The sequence below is a fragment of the Podarcis vaucheri genome (genome assembly GCF_965113315.1).
Source record: "Podarcis vaucheri genome assembly, chromosome: 12".
Lineage (NCBI taxonomy): Eukaryota > Metazoa > Chordata > Lepidosauria > Squamata > Lacertidae > Podarcis > Podarcis vaucheri.
The window spans coordinates 32716068-32740242 of NC_138750.1; the positions used below are offsets into that span (position 1 = coordinate 32716068).

General features: G+C 42.1%; 1 protein-coding gene across 6 annotated transcripts in view; it reads left to right on the forward strand.

Moving 5' to 3' along the window:
• ETV1 (ETS variant transcription factor 1) overlaps nt 1-24175 on the forward strand; it is a 95156-nt gene that overhangs the window by 40905 nt on the left and 30076 nt on the right. For all 6 annotated transcript variants that reach the window (XM_082193964.1, XM_082193965.1, XM_082193966.1 and 3 more), the window contains 3 exons: nt 8106-8235; nt 11699-11887; nt 17180-17427. In XM_082193964.1, coding sequence (XP_082050090.1) covers nt 8106-8235; nt 11699-11887; nt 17180-17427 — 567 coding nt within the window. The remainder of the gene's footprint in view (nt 1-8105; nt 8236-11698; nt 11888-17179; nt 17428-24175) is intronic.

A 24175-nucleotide genomic window follows, 5' to 3' on the forward strand; every position in this document is an offset into this window, starting at 1 on the left:
GCTGGCCCATCTTTTCTGCTCACTCTCATGAAAAAGCATGTGCCCTGTGCACATTGCTTCGTTATGAGACTCTTCATTCCAGAGCACTTCTAAAAATTCCTTGGTTGGGCCGAAAGTGAGTAAAGCTTTCTTGAAGACGCAGCTTTTGCTTTGTGTTGGAACCAACCCACACAACCATTTCTGGTTTATGTTTCTGTGGCAAGTCTTGTGTCTTCTTTTGCTTCCTTTTGTGGTCGAATGCAAAGTTTCTCTGGTGTGCATTTTTGGGATCTGGCATAGATAAGTTGCATGAAGGTTTGCAGAAGCCAGTGATTTGTAACTGGCAGTGGTTTGCACCAGTCTCTGCACTGAATGTGTCTGTACTTTGATTGGTTTTTTAATATACAGATACTTTTTGCTCTGGATTCTACGCAATGCAGAATCTCAGCGTCTATGGTGGGAGCTTGTCAAAGATTGAATAGTAAGGGTCTTGTGTGTATATATGTGTGTGTATGTATGCAAACATGGAAGCCTTACTCCAGGCTTAATCTCTTTCTCATTCTGATCAGGCCAGGCATTTTAGTTGAAAAGGCTTTTAAATTTAATGTATTTTCCAGCCTTTTACTGAGAAGTATCCAGCACAATTTGCCTTTGTTCAAGCTTCTCCCATCATTCATGAGTTGTTCTGTTTGAAAGTCATTGTAATTCACATCTAGTACCAGCATTCATATGACTCTTGTGCACTTGACTCCTTGAGATGATGAGGCCTTGTCTGCATATATGTGTTGCCTTTTTTAAAAAACAATGTTCTCAGAGATTTGAAAAGTGGTTTGCAGGAATTTTCCTTGGACTTGTTCTCTCTGTGGATGATTCATTTCTTGTCACCCTGCTTCATACAAGCATCCTAGGTGAACATCAAGATTCAGGAGGTTAGAAAAGGAAGCTAAAATGAAGGGAAAATCTAGGTTTCATTAAATCTGTACAGAGACTTGCATGTAAATACAAGCTTCTGCCCAGTGTAAGTGCTTGTGTTTGTTAATGTGTGATTTGTGGAAGGGGCATTTCACTAAAACTTCCTGGACTATAGGATTTAAGAAGATGTCCTGAGGGTCATGTCAAAGGATTTGGTGATCAGCAAATTGCGCTCCCCATTGGTGCAATAATCCACTTCTAAATGCAACAGTTCATTCTGATCTTCCAAGGAGTAATACTTTGTGTAATCCAGCTCACAGTGCTCAATCTCATTTTTACTACTTTCCTCCTACAGCTTAGTTTTATACTAGATGATATGTGGTCTTAACGCTGAAATACTTAGTTGTAGAGAACTGAATGACAGAATTATTTCTCCAAATCAGCAACAACAATCTGTATGACTTGTAGTGTTATAATCTTTCATAGAGGATATTGGTACAGTATGTTTGAAATCTAGAAATGCTCTCCAGAAGCAATTTGGGGGAGGGAAAGTTCCTTTCCCCCTGTATCCAAGGAATTGAGAACCAGGCAGCTGAATTGCTTAGCTTATTTATAGTTGTGTTACTCTTTCCATATAGATGCTGATAGAAGGTAACTAATTTAGCCAAAGTCCTTCCCCGTATTTAAATACAGTTTTGAAGATTCCAATATAGCATGACATTGTAATATGACATCAACAGTGAAAGCAGGCAACAATGGAAGTTTGGCACCAACAGTCAGGTTCCTAGCACCTGGTTAGTGTGCTAGTATAATTCATTGAAATTTTAAATATGGTCAAACAGCTACCATTTGAAACAAACACAAAAGTCTGCCTCTTGCTTCAGTAAGCTGGTCCGTTTTTAAATGACAGTGCGTAAAAGTTTTGCATAGTAAACATACCTGCGGAACACCCAAGGATTTATTCAAATTTTATAACCATGTTATCCACTTTGGCAGCGGTGAAGATCAAAATCTTTGGAAGACCATCTGCCAAACACTACTGCTTTGACCTCACTGCCCTCTCACAATGAAGATTGTACAGAAACAATTGGTGAATTGCCTCTTGGGAGTTTTTGAGGGTCCTGTCACCTAAAGAAGGGAGGGGGTGACATGAAAGAGTTAACCTCCTTAATCCGAGATGCTGCAGTTTAGAGAACCCAAAATAGCGGGGGTGATCTTAAATTAAAACTCCAGCACAGCAGCCTCCTAGCTCTGCACTGTGGACCTAGCTAGTCCCTTTTCTGTAAAGCAAAATAAAATGTACCTTGCAGCCGAAGCAGAAGGCAGGAGCCGTGTTCAGTGAAAGTAATTTAATTAGTGTTGATCATGACTCCAGATGATGGTGATTTGATAAGGAATAATTTAGTACTTAACAGCCTTTTACATCTACCAACTCCATGTGGGAAGGTAAAGCAAATTGCACAAAATGAATGTGCTGCTTTTGCTTGTCTCAGTGCCAGTGAGCTGGAAAACTGCCTGTTAGCAGCCGCTCAGGTTCTCCATGCTGTGGGTGAAAACACTCCAGCATTTCTCCACATCGGAGTGTGATGTGGGAGTTTCTGTGCTTTCCCCCATTTTGAAATAAAAACGGGAAGCTATTTTTACATACAGTAAAATTGTCTGTGGGGAAGGAAACAAAAAAGCAGAAAGTTCAGAAAGTAAAGTGGTTTTGTGTTGGGGTACAGGCTATACCAGTTTCTGGAAACCACAGGAGGGGAGAGGGCTCTTGGTATCAGGTGGTGCTCCCAACAAGCATCTGGCGGGCAACTGGGAGAACAGGATGCTAGACTTTGATGGGCCATTGGCCTGATGCAGCAGACTTGTCTTATGTTCTTATGATTTAGAAGGGAAAGGAATGTTCTGAAAATTATTTGTGTAAAAGGTCTGGTTATCTTGTTGTTGTTTAGTCGTTTAGTCATGTCCAATTCTTCGTGACCCCATGGACCAGAGCACGTCAGGCACTCCTGTCTTCCACTGCCTCCTGCAGTTTGGTCAAACTCATGCTGGTAGCTTCAAGAACACTGTCCAACCATCTCGTCCTCTGTCGTCCCCTTCTCCTTGTGCCCTCCATCTTTCCCAACATCAGGGTCTTTTCCAGGGAGTCTTCTCTTCTCATGAGGTGGCCAAAGTATTGGTGTCTCAGCTTCACGACCTGTCCTTCCAGTGAGCACTCAGGGCTGATTTCCTTCAGAATGGAGAGGTTTGATCTTCTTGCAGTCCATGGGACTCTCAAGAGTCTCCTCCAGCACCATAATTCAAAAGCATCAATTCTTTGGCGATTAGCCTTCTTTATGGTCCAGCTCTCACTTCCATACATCACTACTGGGAAAACCATAGCTTTAACTATACGGACCTTTGTTGGCAAGGTGATGTATCTGCTTTTTAAGATGCTGTCTAGGTTTGTCATTGCTTTTCTCCCAAGAAGCAGGCGTCTTTTAATTTCGTGGCTGCTGTCACCATCTGCAGTGATCATTGAGCCGAAGAAAGTAATATGTCTCACTGCCTCCATTTCTTCCCCTTCTATTTGCCAGGAGGTGATGGGACCAGTGGCCATGATCTTCGTTTTTTTAATGTTGAGCTTCAAACCATATTTTGCGCTCCCCTCTTTCATCCTCATTAAAAGGTTCTTTAATTCCTCCTCACTTTCTGCCATCAATGTTGTGTCATCTGCATATCTGAGGTTGTTTATATTTCTCTGGCAATCTTAATTCCAGCTAGGTTATCTTACCAGTCCTTTAAAAACATGAAGAATGGAATTCTTTAGGGCCTTTAGATCCTGATAAGATGCTCAATGACCATAGCACTCTCATTTTGGAAGCGCAAGGATGACTGCTTGATATCAGCACATCCAAATACATCATAAGGCGTTGAGGAACTGTCGTGCCATCACTCCTGGGCTTTTTGAATTATTGTTTATTATACTGATATCCCACCTTTCCTTCAAGAAACTCAGTATGATATACTCTGTTCCCTCCGAGGCCATTTTATCTTCACAACAACATAGGCTTGAGGGGAGCGGTTAAGCTGAGAAATGGTTACCCACTGAGCATCGTGGCAATCTTGGTCTCCCAATTCTAGCCAAGGGATGGAGAAACCTGTGACCCTTTAAGATGCTGCTGGAATACAGCTCCCCTTATCCATGACCATTTGCCATGGTGACCAGAATTGGTGGGATCTGGAGTCCAAAGCAACTTGAGGGCCACGGGTTCATCTCTCCACTCCCCTCCAGCTACACTATACTTGCTCTTCATTAGACGGCAGACTTGGACAACGATGGTGAATATTTAAACCTAAGAAGAGCTTGAAAACATATGTTTTCTTGTCTACTGGGTTCTTTTTCTAGAATAAAGCTATTGAAGATTTCTGGGTAGTTTGAAAGTTGCCAGTAGAGGTTGGTCCTAGTGAAAGAGATGCCTTTTCACCTATTTTGCATCTTATTTTTGAGAGCCAATGTAACGATTGTCGGTGCCGAAACCAAGATGGTGCCTTATAAACACGGGTGCTGGTGGCCTCTTTCAGATGTCATTCTAAGCGAAACCACTGGGCTGTATGTGCAGTTAGGGTGGCACCAGAGGGTTGATAGAAGTATTTTAAAAGTTTCACCACTATATTAATCTTAAGTAAAATATCAAAACTGAAATGGTAGTCTACTTTCCCATTCTTCTACAGGTTTAAAAAGTGAACCTGTAAGAGTGAATGTCTTTTGGCCTCCTGGCAGTGGGCAGCTTCTGCCCACTGGGGCAAACAGGGCAAAGGACAGGAAGGAGAGGGCAGAGAAGCTTAAGGCAGGTGGTGCTGGGGTAGGCAGAGCCAGAGTTCTCAGTACATAGAGCACACTAACACACAGAGAGAGAGGTGCACACAGAGTTTAACTGAGGGAAGGACAGAGGGAGAAGGGAAGAACCAGAGGCTTTCAGGGATAGCCAACATGAAGCCCTCCAGATGTTGTGGGATTGCTGTTCCCAACATCCATGTCGTTGGCCAAGCTGACTTGGCAAAGAGTGAGTAATTACAATGTGGAGAAAGGAAGTGGGAGAGGGAACTCTGGGGTTAAGAGCTGTAGTGCTGTAGGTTGATTTTTGTCCCTTTTGCCGTTATGGTCCACAGCCCAAGTCTCCCAGGCCATAATGTGTTTTGCACAGGTAATTTTGCTCCAAGTCTAGAGCAGCTGTCCCCAACATTGTGTCTTCTACATGTTTTGAACTACAACTCCAATCAGTCCTGTGGAGAAGGGCCAATGATCACAGAAGACTGGTGCTGTAGTCCAACAACACAGAGTTAGGGAAGGCTGCGCTTTACCATTTCGTGGGCCATTTGTGCGGCTTAGAATTATTTAAATTATTTTTTTTAAGCAATTGTAAATATAAGTCATAATGAACAAATTTTTAGTGCATTTATAACACCATTGTTTCCTAGTTTATATAGCAGATTGAAGGGACACACCCTACCCCAGGGATTAAAAAAAACAACTGCAGAAAATATTCTGTGGTAGAATTGGCCACATAATGGATTGCATCCTGCCTAATTTTGGCTATGTACACACTACCCTACACATTACACAGGTCCTCCTTTTTCTCAATTCGGATTGAAGCTGGATTGGGGAAACACATAAAAAGAATGGCAGGATGGATATGGATTGTGGCTGTCATGTGAACGCTGCTTCCCAAAGCAGTGGTGGGAGAGCACGGGATGCAGAGTAAGCAGGAGTGTGTACACAGGTAGGTCTCATTGGCATAAATGTGAATAGTGAGTCATATTTTTGTCCCACTTTATTTCAGTGTGACTCAATACTTAGGCTGCAGCCTTAGTATACACATTTATTTTTTGAGCATTATAGGACTTACATTTGTGTAAACATGCAGCGGGTTGTTCTGGATCCAGCCACACATGTTCTTGAACATGTGAACAAGCACAAAGAATGTTGAAGAGCACATGGTTTGTAACAACCCTATATTGTTTGTTATATATTGGTAGTTATGCAGTATGATGTCCCTGCATGTGATTTTGATAACTGGTGAACAGTGTTAGAAACTGAGAATGAAGCTGAAAATGAGTAAACTGTAGCTAAAATAGTATGTTCATTTTTTACATGGTATAGTCGTTCCCATGCCCATCCCCCTACTATTCTTAAGTGGGTCTCTTCTCCAGTTTTCAGAGAGCAGCTGTAAGTGGGGTGGCAAAAAAAGTTCCTTTCTTCCTTCCACTCTGTAGTTTTAATCTGAAGTCTTAGGCGCAGGACTGTGCCCAGAGCTCAGAAAGGGCTCGTGCTAATGAAATTCCCTGTCGCAAAATGCACCTAGAACAATGGGAGTTTAGAACACTGCTGGTGAAGGCCTTCTGCTGTTAGGCTCTGAATTCACTGGATCATTATTGCATTCTGCAACCAAAAGTTACTCTTCTCTTCTGTACTCCGGCTCCCCAGCCCAATGATATTTTGAAGCCCTTTCTTGTAATAAGTACAATACCTCTGATATAAATTATAGTAAGGTAAAGGTAAAGGTACCCCTGCCCGAACGGGCCAGTCTTGACAGACTCTGGGGTTTGTGCGCCCATCTCACATCTATTGGCCGGGGGCCAGCGCTGTCCGGAGACACTTCCGGGTCACGTGGCCAGCGTGACAAAGCTGCATCTGGCGAGCCAGCGCAGCACACGGAACGCCGTTTACCTTCCCGCTGGTAAGCGGTACCTATTTATCTACTTGCACCCGGGGGTGCTTTCGAACTGCTAGGTTGGCAGGCGCTGGGACCGAACGACGGGAGCGCACCCCGCCGCGGGGATTCGAACTGCCGACCTTTCGATCGGCAAGCCCTAGGCGCTGAGGCTTTAACCCACAGCGCCACCCGCGTCCCTTATAAATTATAGTAGCTAAAAACAAATGCAAATGGGTCGTTGTTTGTTTGCTTGCTAATGAGCTGGAATCTTGGCCATGCTTCAGTTTTAAAGGCTAAAAGCACTAATAACACAAAGGATCCCTGGTGTCTATTGACACCCAAAGATGTTCCTGATAATTCTCTCACACACACACTGCATTTTTACTCCAGTTATTTAATTAATCATTCATTTTGTTAGCTGCACTAAACCAGGAGGGTGGTTTCCTTGTCCCACATTGAAGGCAAAATTGGAAATACCATGAGCTACTGGGCTGCAGCTCATTTGCTTACTTTAGATATGTTGAGTTAATATAAGCACTGGATTTGCATATCATTTGCATGAATCCTGGAAGGTGCCAAACTGGAGTTGATGGACATGTGGTGTTGATGCACCTGTTCTTTCCTTTGAATGTTCTATGCTTCTAATAGGCATTCACCATTTGTGTATACAGTATAGCCTTTGTAGAGGAGAACAGGAAGCACTTGTATACATGGTTGGGGTGCTCGATTGTGTCAGTTATCATCGAACGTGGAACAAAAAATTGGCATCCTAGAGTGGGAAACTTACTGTAATAGGTTGCTTGGAGCATTGTGAGAATTGCAGGTTGTGTGTGTTTGAATACATTTTAACGTGTGTCTTTCGTTTTGCTACAATCCAGATCCTTAAGCATTTTTTTATCATATTTTCATGAGGGCTAGAAATGTGTTTTACGTCTTTAAATTCTGAAATCCAGTTTTACGTATTTAGGGATCTGCAGACGCAACATGCTTTTTGATGCCCGTTTTTAACATGCGACTGTGCAGGCTGAAATATTCGTGTTTGTGAACCAAGCCACGTGGCCAGGTTCATGCTGAAATTCAGGCAGCACATGATGCACTGTGCAGTGCTGAACAAATCAGGATGGTGCTGACTGAGGCTACGGTATCATAGGCTGAGCCATACAGTTTTGAAGTTCTGATGGGTGGGAGAAAGTATAGTCAATATGGTGGACTTCACATGTGCAGCTCTCATCGTCCCTGATTGGTGGGGGCTGGTGGGAGTTGTAGTCCAACCACATCTAGAAAGCATCACGTTTGTTACCCCTAATCCAGAGTCTTCTCCGAAAAGCAGGTACCTGTTGTCCCGATGACACACACACATCAGTAGAAACCTGATTTTAGACAGGAGGCGAGAGCAGTATAGGGGAGCAATTTCATTCTGCCCAGTGCCAGGTTTAAAATGGAGCTGAAGCCTCTTGATTCTCTCATCTGATTGTTATTGCTTGAAATGGCTTAGTTTCTGTTCTCTGTCTTCTTTCTTTCCAGTGGCTTTCCATGGTCTCCCAGTGAAAATCAAGAAAGAACCGCACAGTCCGTGTTCTGAACTCAGTTCGGCTTGTAGTCAAGAGCAACCATTCAAATTCAGTTATGGGGAAAAGTGCCTGTACAGTGTCAGGTAAAGTAGCAGGTGTATTTTTGTAGTAAAACTAGCACAAAACCGCTGATAGGAGTGGGGGGAGGGGGACAGAACTGTATCTGCCTGGAGAAAGAGATTTTTTTCAGACCTGTCCTGTTTTAGAATAATCCTTCTTCTTTTTGGAACTTTTTGTTGGAAGTAACAATTCTCGTCCAGTGCACCAAATTGTATAGTAAATAAGAAAGAGTATTCCGAAATGCATTCAGCCTAAAATAAAACAGTCTTCAAGCATCTGGGGTTCATTCCTAACTCCCTCCCCTCCCCCTCACTGTATTTTGTGGTAGCATTTTCAGTGACAAGCTGTAGTATTAAAGCTATGATGGTAATTGAGCTGTAAAAGTTCCCCTTCCCCTGCAGCTGCAGCTGCAGCCTGGTCTAAATACACAGCAGAATAAAGTTGAAAAATCCTGAGGCATTAGAATGGACTATACTACTCCAGACTGAAAGGGGGGTGGGGTAAAAAAATATTTTAACAAACTCTTCTGCAGAAAACTAGCACAGTAGAAGAGTGGGCTAGGTTGGAACCATTCTCTCTGAATTTTTTTTTTTTTTGGGGGGGGGTGTTGTTGTTTCTTACTTTCATTTTAAAGTGGTACAGTCCACTCTACTGCCTCAGGATTTTTCCCACATCTAAAAATAAATAAATAAAACCATCTAAAAATACAAGCATTCTCTTCCTTATTTTTGCTGTTTTTCGCTGTTTGTGTATTAGAAAATGAAAATGAAAATTATAAAAACAAACAAACTAATATTACGAAGCTTTAGACCAGGCACCCCCAAACTTGGCCCTCCAAATGTTTTTGGACTACAACGCCCATGATCCCTAGCTAACAGGACCAGTGGTCAGGGATGATGGGAACTGTAGTCCCAAAACATCAGGGCTGAATTTGGGTGTGCCTGCTTTAGACTGATGAGAAGAAATTTACTGAAGAGCGATGGATATATTTACATCCTTACCCGACACATTCTAAATGTGGGTGTCCGTTGGAATTTTCCCGGTGTGGTTGGGGGAATCAAAACAGTGAAAAGCGGGGTGGGAAGCAAGCTAGTTTCGCTCACATGGAAAGAGAAGAAGAGTGCCTGTAGACTTTGCTTCATAGCTCAAATTCTACAAATACTAAAAACTTTTTTTTAAAAAAAAGCTAGGGAGTTGGAGTTTATGGTTAATTGGAGGGGAGGCACCCCATGATTCTAAACTCACTTTAAGGTAATAATATTGTTACATATAGCCGCTATGCATTTACCTTCCCTTAGAATTTGAATTCCAAAAGGGAGGTTCTTGGTTGCCCCAAGGTTGGTAGGTAAGGGTGTGTGTGTGTGCGTGTGTGTGTGTGTGTGTGTGTAAGTACTTTTAAAAAAGGCATTACATGCATTAGGTTGAAAGAGTCCTTCCTGCATAGACAACAAGCCTGGGCAAAATGCATTAGGTGTTCTGTTAACTTTTGCAGATGATATGTGTGTTCATTCATGGATGATTACTAAAAATCACATTTCATTCGGCTTTACAGATACTATTATCTCTTCAGAAACAGGTTTCTTCCCTTTGGGGAATGAAGGGTGGAGAGCAAGACTTTTTAAATGGCTTGTAGAATAATTTTTAATTGGTGTGATAGCATTATGCTCTTTAATAGCTTTCGCTTTTGAGTTTGCCGGCACAAAGTTTCTCCATGCATTGCTTCTCCAAAATCTCAGAAGAAGGATTATAAGTTGACTGCATAGACAGACTTATTTCTCCGTAGGACAAAATGGTCAACAAACTTTTGCACCACCAAAGGACGACAGTCCTCTTATAAGCAGCAGTAAGAACACAGATCCAATTCTTGCCCATTATATTTCCTCCCAAAATGTTGTAGATAAAACCTCAGTTAACAAAACATATATTTGGCATACAAATATGCTGCCCCACTTGAGCTAGTTCCTTGTTGAAGACCTTTTTGTAGTTAGAGGTTGGCTCTAATATTTTGAAATGTCATCAGTGTCTACATTGTGTATACTATTCCTACCAGTTGGTAGGAGAGTTTCCTTCTGGCAGTATTTGGGCTTTTTCAAAAGCTTGTCTTCGAGATGGGATTTGGAATTCACATGTTTATAAATTAAAAAAGAACCTAGTTTGCGCGTCACATTAAACCATACTTAAACACATATAAGAGTCTGCAGGTGCACACGGCTTTAAATTCTTCACTTGGCTCCTTGTAGGGCTGGTAGCAACAAACCATAAGCCTTAAAATGCGTTGTTTGAACCTGGACTTGTGACTTGTGTCTCTCCAAACAAACCATATGCAATAACAGAGACTTGTTTGGGCTTACCACTCAGGGAAACAAACCACAAGCCTGAGTTCAGATGACACACCAAGCCGAGGTTTGTGGGGGGACTTTTGAACATTGTGCACCGTCACACTCTTTGTTCTTGTTAAACCATACTTAAACATTGACTGTGGCTTAATTGGGTCAAAGGTCCATGCTGCTTGCAAGACACCTTGGTCCTTTCTCGAAGAGAATGAAAAGCTTTTGGAGGAGCCTCCTCTAAAAACATAGCTATTGGTTTGAAAAAGCTGGGCATGGATTGAGGAAAGTGCTTTTGCACAATGTTTTAATACATGGAAGTGTAGGTCTATCGATAGACTGGTTCATTCATAATGGTCCTGGTCTAATAAAGTCATCATTAGACTGTGAATGAGTATTGTGCTTGCTAACTCATCTCTCCCTTTGCTCACATTCTTCAACAAGAGACTACCTGGCTTCATTAAAGCATAGTTCTTTGTTGCATCTGAACCAGAATATCTGTGGATCAGATCCTGGTTTCGTACACTGAATTGCAGAATGTTTTGTATACTAGTTTGTAGCCCCAAGATTAAGCCACGGTTTATTGGTTCAGTTGCATTCTGCAAGAACGGACAGTCAGGTGATCCTTGGGTCTTGCACAGTCTGTTGCAAAGTGTTCCACAAGACTCTTCTGTTGCACAGCCAGTTCACAATGGGCTTAAGACAATCAGCTGATTGTTGGGTCTTGCAAAAAACTCATTGCTGGGGTCCTGTGGGATACTTTGCAGCTGACATTTCTAGTCAACATTTACTTGTTAGGTATATTACACGCCCAACAGTTCTTTCCCTAACTTTCAAATGGAGACAGGAAATGATGGATAGAGAATGTTTTGTCCATTAATGAGGTGTTAGTAAAACCCAGGTTTCCCATGTCTATGATGACCAGTGCCAGTCATTGGATCATATAGGGCTGCTTTATACCAAGTCACACTACTGGCCTATTTAGTTCAGTATTATTTGCACTGACTGGCAGCCGCAGTCTAGAGATGTTGGTGATTGAACTGAGGACCTTTTCACATGCAAATCTATGTGTTCTGCCACTGAGTCTGTACTGGCTATATGGCACTACGTATATGGGGCTAATGTGTCAATTATTTGCAACCCTTTATTTAACTGGCAGTGCCTATGATCAGAAGCCACAAGTGGGAATGAGGCCCTCCAATCCACCAACTCCATCCAGCACTCCAGTCTCGCCACTGCACCATGCATCCCCAAACTCAGCTCAGAATCCTAAACCTGACCGGGTTTTTTCTGCTCACTTGCCTCCATCCCAGCCCATCCCAGACAACAGCTTCCCCATGGACCACAGGTAAGAGATTGCTTTTCTTTACTGCTTCCACAACAGGTGCTGTTTTCAGTGAGCATATTGTTTGTTTGTATCCGTGTTCCTCACATCCATTCACCATGTTTGCAGTTATGGAAAGAAAACAATGAAGCTAAGTGTCCTTGGGCAGTCTTGCTACATTTCACCCAATTGCCAGGAAGATTATGTATGTGAAAGTGATATCATATAAGGGAAAGTAAAGGGTAAGGCTGGAGCTGTGTATTCCATTGATTATTATTGTTGTTTATTAATATTCATTAAATTTATATACCACCCTTCATCCAAAGGTCCCAGGGAGGTTCACAAGATAGAAATATGGGATAAAAACACAAAACAAATAGTCAAGACGAAACAACCCCCCCCCAAAGGCCATAGAATATTAATCGGCCAAAGGCCTGGTTGAAGTCTGCCTTTCAACACTTGTGCTGTCTTCTATACTTGAAGCTTTTATAGAGGAACAGGGAACTTGTGGTTCTCCATATTCTTTGGAACTACAAGTCCCATCAGCCTCAGTCAGCATGGTCAATGGTGATGGATGATGGCTGTTGTAGTTAACAACAACAGGAAGGCCACAAGTTCTCCATTCTTAAACAGGAACGTCTTTAAGGAATGTAAAAGGTAGGTGTTATTCAGAAGAAGCGGATGTTGTAAACTGACAGCTCTAGGCCCATATTGGTACTAACTCTGAAGTTCCACTGTCGCAAATATGATCAAATGTAGCATAATATTTCTATAGATCATACCCACTGTATGGGAGTAGGACAGGAAACATAGAGTATATGTACATCTATGCATTTGTTTTTGTGGAGCCAGGTTGATGGGTAACGCTGTGTATCAGGGTTTCCCAAACTTGGGTCCCCAGTTGTTGTTGGACACCAACCCCCATCATCCTTAACTAGCAGGACCAGGGATCAGGGATGATGGGAATTATAGTCCCAAAACAGCTGGAAACCCAAGTTTGGGAAACACTGGTGTATGTCATTCAGTTCAGGAGAATGTGGCTTTTCAATACAGCAGGTTACTATTCTGAATTAAGTTCTTTATAGCCTAGGTCTACAGGCATTACTGCTTGTTGTAACAATTTGCATAGTATCCATTGAAAGGGTGTGGGTTTTTCCCCCTTTGAGCTTTTTGAAATGCAACAGCTTAGGAAAAGGAAGTTAAGCTGCCAAAACAAACTACGTTCAAATAACTCTAGGCTGAGCAAAACCACAAAAGCTAAAAAACTGAATTGAAGCTTCATCTCTACGTCCCTAGATCACCCTGCTTAGTCTTTGTGTTTGAAGCTCCTAAGGCAAAGCATTCATTGACTGAGCTAAATCTATTTTGCTTAGATTTTGCTGTGGCTATGTTTGAATTGTGATTGTAATTGTTTATGCAAGTCTGATCAAACATTTACTTATTTGGTTATGTTCTAACCTGCTCAGAACATACTCAAGGAGCCAGCTCTGATGTCATGTGTCTTTACGTCCCCAGCCCCTGTGAAGTAATGTAAAGACCCACAAATGGCATCATATTTAATGGATTTTTACCATTGTGGCACAATTTTGCCATGATGGCCCATGTAATTTGATGGTGGTTCACTGCATCGTTTTGACTTATGTATCCTGGTAGCATGATCATTCCAACACCATGTAACTGTAGCTTTAGGCTATAGGAGCCACCCATGGGTCCAGTATTGTTGCCTGTGCCCTGCTTATGTAATACTTGATCATTGAACGAGCCTCTTGCCTTATAAATGGCCTCTGTTAAATCACACGTTTCAAGAGCACGGCCCAATCTCATGTACGCTTGCTTGGAAGTAGACGCATTGAGCTCAGTGGGGTCTTACTTCCAAGTACCTGTTCAGAAGATTACATAGCCATGCTGCTCTATAGATGATGTTATTGCAGCAGCCTTCTTGGCAAATTCCTTTTTTACCCGTGATGATGATGATCTCGCTTGGCATCCTGGCTCTCCTGTAATTGTATGGTGGCAGGGCACAGCAAGGGTTGGGGTGGGTGGGAAACAGTTGCTGTATGGAAGAAAGAAAACTCCCAAGAAGTTTGTGGAATTGAGTGAACCTCTGGCTTAGCATACCTGCTGCTTCAATAACACAGTTCGTAAAAAGGAACAAGTATGTGGAATATAAATGGTCCTAACAAGCACCAACAGGAATCGAAGCCACTTGTATAAACACATGGCTTGATTCCATACAAAACTTCCAGTGCAAGTATTATTAACATCCTTTGAGGCTTCATAAGTGAGACTGTTACATATTTTAAGTTCACTCCTTGGCAGTTTTTAATGATGATTTCTGCTTCTTTTCTTTACTAAAGGGGAAAGGGGTGGGGGCAGAACATGAGCGTAGTGCCAGTCAACTTAGCTATTTTCTTGTGCTTTGAGGTTAATACTTTATTTTCTGAATGCGTGGGCAGACTGCAAAGGCACCACTCCTTTCACCATGGCACAGAATATTTTTAGCGGTGTGAAATAGACTTGCTTCCACACCATGTCTTTTTTATCTTTCTTTGGGATGAATGAGTTCAGCATTACTTTGAATGAATCTGTAAATTTAAATTAATCCAAGCGCAGGTTTTATTTCTGATCATACTTTTAGCCCGATCCTGTTGTAGCTGTAGGCAACGCTGATATAGCTTGAACATGGCACAAGGACAAGATGCACTATATTATATAAATAATAATACTCTTCAGTGTTGGGGATGCTCTGCCCACCGTAACTGCTCCAACTTCATTTAATTCTGCTTGTCTGAGCCAATACAATTGCCCAAATAAATTAATATTTCCAGTTTCACTTTTTAAAATAACTTTAATTAATTGCTTTGAATCTCTGGAGTTAAAATAATAAGAGAACTGACATGGAACACATGTTAATTTGTGGTTTACATGTAATGGTCAAACTATGGCTTTGCCTATTGGACTGTGTTTCAGGCTTGCTGAAGAAAGAAAACATTCAGTGGGTTCCATGGAGTGTCTAGTGCAGAGGTTTTCAACCTTTTTGGGTCCACAGCTCCCTTGACCAACTGCATTCTTTCTATTGCACCCCTGTGGGGCTCAGAAGCCCAGTTATGTCACCCCTTGCCTGCAGAGCTGGTAGCCCCTTAGCCCTCCCTTGTGGAGGGTTCCCTCAGCCTCCTCCCCTCTCCTCTCTCCTTGGGAGTCCTCTGGACAGCTGCAGCGCCTGACCTCGAGCTGTCCGACCTGCCCCACAGAGAGGTGCCTCCTCACACTGCCCCACAGTGGCCTGGGAAACACCCTCTGGCCAGCCCCAGAGGAACAATTCACCTGGGGAGCTTGTAGCCGGGGCTGCTGCAGCAAACAGCTGTGCAAGCCTTTGGGAGGCAGAGATGCGAGAGGGCATCAGAGGAGGGAAGGGAAGAGGGACAGAGGCCAGTGTTTCCTGCAGCATCCCTGGCCATCATTCAAGGCGCCCCAGGGTGCCACGGCACACTGGTTGAAAACCACTGGTCTAGTGAATCATCGCCTTTGTCTTCTAGGACCACTTTCGCCTTTACTTATATGCTTCAATTCTCTCCCTCAGTTCCTGGTTCCGTAGTTTACCAAAACTTATCCGTGCACAGTAAACTGTGGTGTGCACAAACAATAGTTTGCTTCAATAAACCATAGTTAATATTAACCATACTTAGGGGTTTTGACATTACACTAAAATACAATAGAATTAGTTTACAAAAATCAAGCAAAAACTGCCAAACTCCTTATGGCCACGCTGGAGTTGGTTGTGGTGGGATGGATGTGTGTGCCTTGAGGACTTCTTCTTATTCCCACTATTGTTGAGCATGTTTTCTGAACCAACTGTGCCCCCAAATACCCCAGTAATAAGATCATTAAGTTTGCAGATGATACAACGGTGGTTGGTTTAATCACGGCTGGAGAGGGGGTGGCGGCCTATAGGAAGGAAGTTGAGCAGTTGGGGGAGTGGTGCAGGAAAAACAACTTACTCCTTAACTCAAAGAAAACAAAAGAGATTATTGTGGACTTTAGGAAATGTAAATTGAAAATTCAGCCACTTATTATTGAGGGGAAGTGTGTGGAACAGGTCTCAGTGTTTTGATTTCTGGGAATGGAGTTGAGAGATGACCTAACTTGGGGAGAAAACAGCAAAGACCTGATGAAGAGAGCACAGCAGAGGTTATATTTTCTGAGAATCCTCCGGAAAAATAATCTCTCAAAGGACCTGTTGATGGCATTTTACCATTGTATTGTTGAGAGTGTATTAACTTATGGTCTGTGTGTGTGGTTTGGGAGCTGCATGGTCAGGGGAAAAATGCTGTCCAGGGTTGTAAAGACTGCAGAGAGAATTATTGGGTGCACTCTTCCCATCTTGGATCAAATCTATGCTTCCAGGTGCCATAAGAAAGCGGCAGAGATAGTGCAGGATAGTGCGCACCCTGGAAATGATCTCTTTCAGCTTCTGCCTTCTGGAAGAAGGTACAGGGTTATAAAGACTAGGACTAGCCGCTTTAGAAACAGTTTCTATCCAAATGCAATTTTGGTTTTAAATGCAGTGTAAGGTAGTCTCTATGGGAGTATATTGTATTTAATTATGGGGTATCAGAGTTTTTAGGGGGCTAAACAGGCTGGGATAGCAGGTTGGTTGGTTTTTGAATGTCTGATGTAGATTTTTTCAATTTCATTGTTCTGTATGGGACAATGACAATAAAGATTATCGTATCGTACAAAGTACATTATAATGTTAGAGATGGGAATATCACTTTAGCAGAAGCTAGTGTTTAAACCATGATCTTCTGAGCATTTGGAAGTGGAATTGGAGAAAGTAAAAACTTGAATGATATGTGTGTTTTATTCCCCCCTCCCGCCCCATATCTCAAGTGACCAAAAATATTCAATATTGTGGTTTCTAATAGTTGGTTGTTGTTGTTGTTTTAAAAAAACAACCACCTAATTTCTATCACTTATGAGTGGTGGTGCTAGGAAAATAATTTTATTATGAAAGCCTTCTCGGGGGCAACTCTCCTTATCTAATTCTTGCAGATAGATGCCTCTTGCGCTGTCTCATACAGGCCAGTCAAGGCATTACTCTGCAAAAAAATTATATAAGCAGTGTTTACCTTGTAGAAGGATTTCCGTCCCAGAAAGCATACCACCACAAATTGTTTCTCACCTGTTGTGAGAGTTTTCCCCGCTTCTCGAATTTTTCATGCTGACTCCCCCTCCCACCTTTCCCCCATTCCTGGATTAATAGTAGTAACATCGCTCTGTATCTCGAACTGAACTCTCTCTGTGTTTGTATCCTAGATTTCGCCGCCAGCTCTCAGAACCTTGCAATTCATTCCCTCCTTTGCCTACCATGCCAAGGGAAGGACGCCCGATGTACCAACGACAGATGTCTGAGCCAAACATCCCTTTCCCACCTCAAGGGTTTAAGCAGGAGTACCATGATCCAGTGTATGAACACAATGCCATGGTTGGCAATTCAGTCAATCAAAACTTTCCCCCTCCTCTGATGATTAAACAAGAACCTAGAGATTTTGCGTATGATTCAGGTAGGTAGAAGGTTATTCTCTTTCCTCTTTTGTTTGGTAGGCTTTTCTTTATTCAACAATTTGCCTCCTCGGTAAGTCTCGTAGGAGAGGATAACTTTCCTGATAAATAAGAATACTGTACTCCTTTGAGTTTCCATGTTGAGATTATTGTGGTAGAAAAGGCTTTATTGTACTAGACACCAGACTAGCATCCCTATCTCATCGGAACAGATAAAGCTGCGTTCAAATTGCCTTGCCATGCTTTCTCTCTCTCTTGAATACTTTCCTGTGAAATTGCAATGGAAAGAAATCATTTCAGCTGTTGAGGAAGAGAAGTGGTTGTTGAACTTGATGCTGTAGCTCGTAATACAGTTATACATCTGTCTATGTAGTGATGTCTGAGCTTCTCCTCTGATATTTTAGGAACAGAATTTAAACCTTTACATTAACGTAACCATATTAGAGACTTGATTCTTCATCTTGAGTGCATTGGGAATTCAACAGGCCAATCAAAACAGGAATTGGGTGTCTATGGCCTTCCCTCTCCCATCAGCTCCAACCAGCATGTCACTAGTCACCGGTGATGAAAAGGTGTCACTCTCCAGCAACATCTGGAGAACCACATGCTCCCCACCCCCCTCCTCTGACTATATCTATATTACTGAATGTCTCCATAAACACCACTTCTATTGATCTTAAGAATTCTCCAAAGATTTTGATATTGAATATTCAATTCAGATGAATTGCGTTTGGATTGTGACTTATATCCTGGCTTTCAGTTGATACTGTTCTTTTCTTTTTAAGTAATTAGTAATTATGAGTATGAGGGATGCGGGTGGTGCTGTGGGTTAAACCATAGAGCCTAGGACTTGCCGATCAGAAGGTCGGCGGTTCGAATCCCCACGACGGGGTGAGCTCCTGTTGCTCAGTCCCAGCTCCTGCCAACCTAGCAGTTTGAAAGCACGTCAAAGTGCAAGTAGATTAATAGGTACCACTCCGGCGGGAAGGTAAACGGCGTTTCCGTGCGCTGCTCTGGTTCACCAGAAGCAGCTTAGTCAAGCTGGCCACATGACCCAGAAGCTGTATGCCAGCTCCCTCGGCCAATAAAGCGAGATGAGCGCTGCAACCCCAGAGTCGGTCATGACTGGACCTAATGGTCAGGGGTCCCTTTACCTTTACTGATTATGAGTATAATACATTTTGCCTCTTCAGGAGACACACCATGAATGTGCTTGCTTTTTTGGTGCAAGGAGTAGGCAGCCTATTTCAGGTTAAAGTTCCCAGGGTGTGTTATTGCCTTGTATGGTTATAAGATAATTTCCCATGCCTGGGAAGCCAGATCAAAAGCATCAGAGCCTGCTGTTCAGAGAACCCTTGTCCTTTGCTTAGCAAAAGGCCGATGCTATCGGCCACCTATTAAGTTGCTCAGGAGGGGCTAGTTAAGGTTCCAATCGATAAAGCTTGAGCACTTTCCTCTTAGAATTGATTCCACCCCCACCCCCACACACCTTACAGTAGGATTAAATCTGGAAAGATTTGTCCACGATTTAAGAGTTGCTCAAAGCCTTGAAACTGTTTCCTTTTAGCATAGCATAGCAGATGTCGCTCCTGACACAGAAATAAAAGGGCCTACAGTCCTAGTCACCGTGTTATGATCTTTACAAGTGCACTTGTTCAGCCTACTAAATTTCAAGGGCAACAAGGCTCTATTGTCAATGTGCTTTTTATGTTTAAGCAAGTAGTTTGTGCAATTTCCCCCACCCTTGGTTTCCACGGGAGCTCCTACTCATTCTTTCTCATTTATCCATCAAATGATTTCTCCTCCTAACCCCTTTACCATTCACAAAGATGATCATCTGGTGCAGTAGTCTTTAAACTCTGTTTTCCATTGCTGGTAGGGAAAACTCCCTCCCCCAGTACATTTTTGGATAAATAGGGAGGCCACCTCAATACTGTCAGTATTTTGCAAGAGGGGTTCTAGAAATGTTAGATTTGCCAAAGTAAAGTAAAGTAAAGTAAAACTCTGTTACTATGGTACAACAAATCCACCACCCCGCCTGAACTCTTTGCAGTTAGGAAAGTCACAGATAAATGTGTGGGATGAACTGTGCACAGCTACCACACAAGCATATGAGCATATGATTTCATGATGAATGATTGTTGTCGCATAGCTTCCCCACAAGCAAACTGGAATGGATGACCAATTATAACCTCTGTGCTATTTGAAGGCGAATGTTCAATATACAGGTTGGTTGGAGGAGCCTGAAATATCCCTGATAGTCAGAAATAGCCTTGCTGAACAGGGGTTTAATGTCTTAAATGGTTCTTTCCCTTGCCATCACCTTTATATTCGAAAATTAAAGTCCTTGATTATCACTTTATGAAGATGGGAATATGTATTCTTATCTCACCCTTCCTTCAAGAAAGTCAGGGTGGTGTACAAGGTTCTCTGTCCCCTGTTTTATCCTTGCATCAGCCCTATGAAGTAGGTTAGGCTGAGAAAGTGTGATGGGCCCATGGTTACCCAGTGAACTTCATAGCTGAGTGGGGATTTGAAAGTGGGTCTTCCATGTGCTAGTCCGACACTCTAAGTCAGGCATGGCCAAACTTGGCCCTCCAGCTGTTTTGGGACTACAGTTCCCATCATCCCTGACCACTGGTCCTATGAGCTAGGGATGATGGGAGTTGTAGTCCCAAAACAGCTGGAGGGCCAAGTTTGGCCATGCCTGCTCTAAGTGCTCCACCACACATACACTATGTACTTGTGTCTATTAGTGCCTTCCACACAAGGTTCTTCCCAAAGTCGTCATCATTGCATTTTGACAAAAATGCATTGGGCAATCCCTCCATCCACTTGTGCACTTACAGTTGACAACCAGGCCCAATAAAACATTCTCTGCTAGGCATGTGCAGATCACATTGTACCAGCCCTTAGTCTAGTCCTCCATCACTCTCATCTATTCATTTAAAGTACTGTTTTTCCATTTTTCAGCCATAAAAAAAAATCTTGGAGTGGCTTGGAAATGTCAGTGATAAAGGCTATCCCTATTCTCAGGCTTATAATATAAACACATGATATGAAAATATAAGGGAGAAGGAAAACGGAACACTATTTCTCACCCACCCATGGTGTGACTCAGAATTTGCATAGAGTGTTGAATTTGAGTATATTCTTCGGTTGCCTGAAACATTGACTGTACTGTCCTCCCATTCTAGGTAATGGATAGTTTGGACACACAATGGGGAATGTGATGGCTGGCTCTGGTAGAGCATTATTCTGGCTCCTTGATGCACTTTTATTTTTAGTACTCAGTATGGAGCACACTCTCCCCCCCCCCCCTTATTCCAATATGTTTGTTTCTGATTCCCCTTCCTTTCTGCCCATCACTATAAACTTCAGAAGTTGGTCTCTTTGCTCTTGCAGGAGAAGAATTAGTTCTAAAAATGAACCAACAGTGCAACTAGTGGCCATTAAAAATTGATTTGTGGCCTCAGAGTACTTCTTATTGACTCCAAAAACCCCACATTTAAGTTGACACATCTGTACACAACATAAATTGCAGTCAACAACTAGGGTCTGATGATATTTTGTCGTGTTGCCATCTGTTCTCCAGAAACCATCATTTTCCCTTTCCTTGCTCTAAGGGTACATTAAATAACCTTTTTGGAGACATAATGCACTTGCCATTGAATCATTGATTTTATTATGCTTATGGATGTTTGGGTATAAGTCGCTCTGACAAAGAGCTTGCATAATATTACTTTGCTGTCCAGATAAAAATTCAAAAATCTGTTTTGCAAGATTATTATACTAAGATGTTCCTTCTGGGATATTTTGAAAGAGCCTCATAACTGCTGATTGCTTTTGAGCACTGTATTCTTACCCGTTTTGGAAATCTGGTGAATGAAAACCATTATTATGGAATGATTATAACTCTATTAAAACATGACATTAATTATGACATCGGAAATGGCAGATCAATTAGTTGTAATTGTAATTGCAGGTATGCAATTTCTATTGCAGAATGTTGAGATAATGGAACATGGAAAAAAAGAGAAATGTCAACAGAATAGAAGCTGTTTTATTTTTCCACCCAACCTAGGAGCCATGCTGAGGGGAAAATCAAGTAACATAAAATAAGGCAGTGCCTTTGATTTGACTAATTTCTATTAGAGGAAGAATACGCAAGCTTTTCAGTTACACAGAATTCTGCACATTAAAGTATTCTAGGTAATTCAATAGCTTGTATACTCGAATAGCCAAATGAAGTTAGTTGATTTAAAATGGGAATTTGCTTCTATCGTGATGTGCTGTTTTTAACAACCATGAGTACAGAACACATCCCCAGTCAGCTATCACCCTACCCCAATTTTCCATTCTGGGGAACTGTTTCAAGTGTGCCTGGATACCTGCCAGGTTGTTGTTTTTTATTAAAAAAAACTCTTTTAGCCTGAATATAGCACCAGGACTGCTCTTGTGGATTAGATTATCTGTGCTTAGACAACATTAGGATAAATTGTACCCTATTGTTATGATTAGGCTTGATAATACTGGAAGTGCAGATTTCCCTGGGTCTTACCTCAAGCTGATCTGTTCATTTTTCTGAGGGGAGGCATCCCAAAGTTTGGTGCTGAGCAACGGCTTATCCAACCCCTTACTTATCTGTAGGGCTCTGCAGGGTTTATACTTGCTTCCCATCATCTTCAGAATATGGGTGCAATCCTATAAATTGCATAGCGTACCATCTGGTGTGGTAATGCCACACAGCTGTATGTACAGCTCATTTTCATTCAGCCCACTTCCTGTCAAATTATCATTTTTCTTATTGACAAAATGGACTATTAAGTATCTTCTGCTTTAAAGTGGTTTTGCATATTACAAACCAGCAGTGATAGCAAAAGTTGCCAGACACTTGTGTATGGGGTTTTTTTTTTGTGTTGTTTTTTTTTTTGCAGTCCTGGTTTAATATGTCAAGTGGATGGTGTTGCGAACAATATCTGGTTTTCAACATCGTGATATATCACCAGCTAAACTTCACAACATATTGATATATCGCGATGTCTGAAATAAGGATGGAACTATGTAGAGACATTGGCTGCCTTCACGGGTTTTCCCACATTGTGATTTTTTCATAGTGCGTGCGTGCGTGCACACACACACATTCGCAATATATTGCCAGGTCAAAAACTGAAACCAATATCACAATATGGACTTCAAACCAGTTTTGGGCGATATATCGCCCAGCCCTACTATACATACATGCACGTACCAGTCCTAAAAGACCCACATTGGCTCCCAGTACGTTTCCGAGCACAATTCAAAGTGTTGCTGCTGACCTTTAAAGCCCTAAATGGCCTTGGCCTAGTATACCTGATGGAGCGTTTCCACTCCCATCATTCTGCCCGGACACTGAGGTCCAGCTCCGATGGTCTTCTGGCGGTTCCCTCACTGCGAACCAGGCAGAAGGCCTTCTCGGTGGTGGCACCCGCCCTGTGGAATCCCCTCCCATCAGATGTTAAGGAAGTAAACAACTATCTGACTTTTAGAAGACATCTGAAGGCAGCACTGTTTAGAGAAGTTTTTAGTGTTTGATGTTTTATTCTGTTTTTAATCTGTTGGGAGCCACCCAGAGTGGCTGGGGAACCCCAGCCGGATGGGCAGGGTGTGTGTGTGTGTGTGTGTGTGTGTGTGTTTTATACCCCACATGCTCTGTATGCAGACACTTTGTGTTTCTTCCGTTGACATCATTTCTGTAACATCAGATGTAATCAAATATCCCAGTGTTTGTGTTGGGAGGCTGAATGTGGGTGAGCTTGTTGAGACTAGACCATAGTCAAAAAAACAAGTCTTTCACTTTTGCTTTATTTGGGAATGTGGGGAGGACTGAGAGAGTAGTAGAGGGTGTCCCATATTTAATGGGTTCAGCTTGTAATAGTGAATAAGTTTCACAGCCTTGAACAGTTCTGAATCCATTACTTCACCTGGTTCTTAATTAAATGTTGTGACACAAAGTATATCTCCCCCGCCCCCCGCATTTACCACCAGCTTTTCAGTCACATTTAAAATTTATTAACTTTGTTGCCTCATAACATTGATTCTTTAAAAATACTTGACTGTCCTTTGACAATATTCAACAGGTCAGTTGACCAACTGTTGAGTGTCACAAAGAAAAGGCAGCCTACAATGACAGTGCCTTGCTGAAACTTGCTCTATGTCTGGAACAGAAATTTCTCTGTCAAAATATTCCCTCTTCACACTTTGGGAATGCTGTTTATTTTCTTCTGTTTGAAATATTCAGAGAAAACAAGGCACAAGCATGACAGCAGTCTGTCACTTGTAAACTTAGTGCTCAGTAGAGAATTGGCATGGGAGTTGAAGGAAGGATAACCAGAGCAGCAAAACTCTTTCAAAGATAAATGATTCAAACTCCATGGTGTTGTCACCATACAACGCAAGATTACCATAACATACAATTATTATTATTATTATTATTATTATTATTATTATTATTATTATTGTCATTGCAAAGGTGAGTAAAAATCTGGTGTTTATGCTGTTTACTACATATAGGAGTCAGAATGAAAATATTTAAAAAATGGGGTGGGAAGAGTGCCAGTGGCGGCGAGGGCGGGGCAGGGAGAGTGACATAATCAAAGCAATACACTATATTGCCGCAAGAATATTAATTGCCACAAACTGGAGAGGAGAGAAAATCCCAACAAAGCTGGAGTGGCAAACTAAGTTGTTAGGGTACTCTGAGTTGGCAAA